This window comes from Bactrocera latifrons, unplaced genomic scaffold (genome assembly GCF_001853355.1).
Source record: "Bactrocera latifrons isolate USDA-ARS-PBARC rearing strain unplaced genomic scaffold, ASM185335v1 scaffold_14, whole genome shotgun sequence".
Classification (NCBI taxonomy): domain Eukaryota; kingdom Metazoa; phylum Arthropoda; class Insecta; order Diptera; family Tephritidae; genus Bactrocera; species Bactrocera latifrons.
Window position 1 is genome coordinate 2327068 of NW_017534852.1, and position 1413 is coordinate 2328480.

General features: G+C 32.6%; 1 protein-coding gene across 13 annotated transcripts in view; it reads right to left on the reverse strand.

Annotated features, from left to right (window-relative positions):
• LOC108965421 (sodium/hydrogen exchanger 6) overlaps nt 1-1413 on the reverse strand; it is a 22443-nt gene that overhangs the window by 15552 nt on the left and 5478 nt on the right. For all 13 annotated transcript variants that reach the window (XM_018927824.1, XM_018927821.1, XM_018927827.1 and 10 more), the window contains exons 6-9: nt 1022-1330; nt 837-948; nt 613-766; nt 490-541 (exon numbers count right to left, since the gene is read on the reverse strand). In XM_018927824.1, the coding sequence (XP_018783369.1) occupies nt 490-541; nt 613-766; nt 837-948; nt 1022-1330 (627 nt within the window). The remainder of the gene's footprint in view (nt 1-489; nt 542-612; nt 767-836; nt 949-1021; nt 1331-1413) is intronic.

A 1413-nucleotide genomic window follows, 5' to 3' on the forward strand; every position in this document is an offset into this window, starting at 1 on the left:
TTGAGCCTTTTTATTTTTATTGCATTTTATTATTTTCACATTTTTTTTTTGGAAAAATTGTGCTACCTTCATATATATCCATATATAAAAATTGTTTGTATATAAATTATTTATTTGGCTGGCTTTTTTAAACAACATGCTTTAAATTGAGCTTCAGGAACTCGATTATAATTTTATTTTCCATATAATTATTTTCACTCAACACACACTTAAACGCGGTAATACAAAATATTTTAAAATTCAATACAAAATGTATTTAATTTCAATTGTAAATTCTTATCGAATGCCATATAATATTAGCAGTAATTTCAAATGATAAATTATTTAATGAAAAATATCAAAAAAAATGTACAGGCGCATCAAAGCAAACAGCTGCAATTCATTTACACACAATCAATGATGCCAGACAAATTAATTACAACGTAACCCAAAACCAATTGCAGAATTACGTTAAAAGAAAAAAAATGCAAAATGAAGCGTAGTACTCACACTGCGTACGCGATAATTATTTAACTGTTCAGTCTCTTCATCAACACCAACACTGCGGAGTAAAAAAATAAAATATACCTTAGTACACATTTTGATTTTTTTAATAACAGCACAAAAACTTACGGTATTTTAAGCCAATTAAGCAAAAAATTAGATGCGCCACCTTGTATGACGACCGTAAAAATCACAATTAACGAGGTTGCAGTCAACATTGTTTGACGTGCCTCCGAAACGGTGTTGCGTATGGCCAAGGCAAAGGACATCGCACCGCGCAAGCCTATAAAAATCAATAATTTTTATGTAAACAATGAATAACGGTTGTATGGAAGTCAAACACGTTATTATACCTGCAAAGAAAAGCATGTGCTGGAAATTCGATGAAATTTTCGGTTTACGATTCAAATTTAACAGCCAAGATAGCGGATAGATGTTAACGGCGCGTCCAATAGCAGCAGTGACCTGTATAGTTCGAAAAAAAAAAAATAAAAATAAATTTTTGGAAAATAACAACAAAAGTTTGCGCTGTACTTACAAAACCGGTTATGATGAAAACAGCGTCGAAATGATGTTTCGGAAAGGTGAACATTGAAACGCCAATATATGAAAAGATGAAATTTTCCGCCAAGAAATTCAATAATTCGAATATTTCCTTTGTGCGCGTGCGCGAATTCTCCGATAAATTGTTATAGGTATAATGCGCTTGGCAAATACCACAGAATAGCACAGCCACTACGCCAGTCAATTCCGAAGCTTCCGCAATCAGGAAAGTACTGTACGACATAAGCACAAAGAGCGCAGATTCGAGTAGCGGGAATTCACGTACGCGTGTAAACTTAGTCAAGTGCAGTGGTAGTTAAGGAAGCTTTTGTAAAAAGTGTGGACAATATTGTAAAAACAAAAAAAAAATCAAATAATATATTAAAA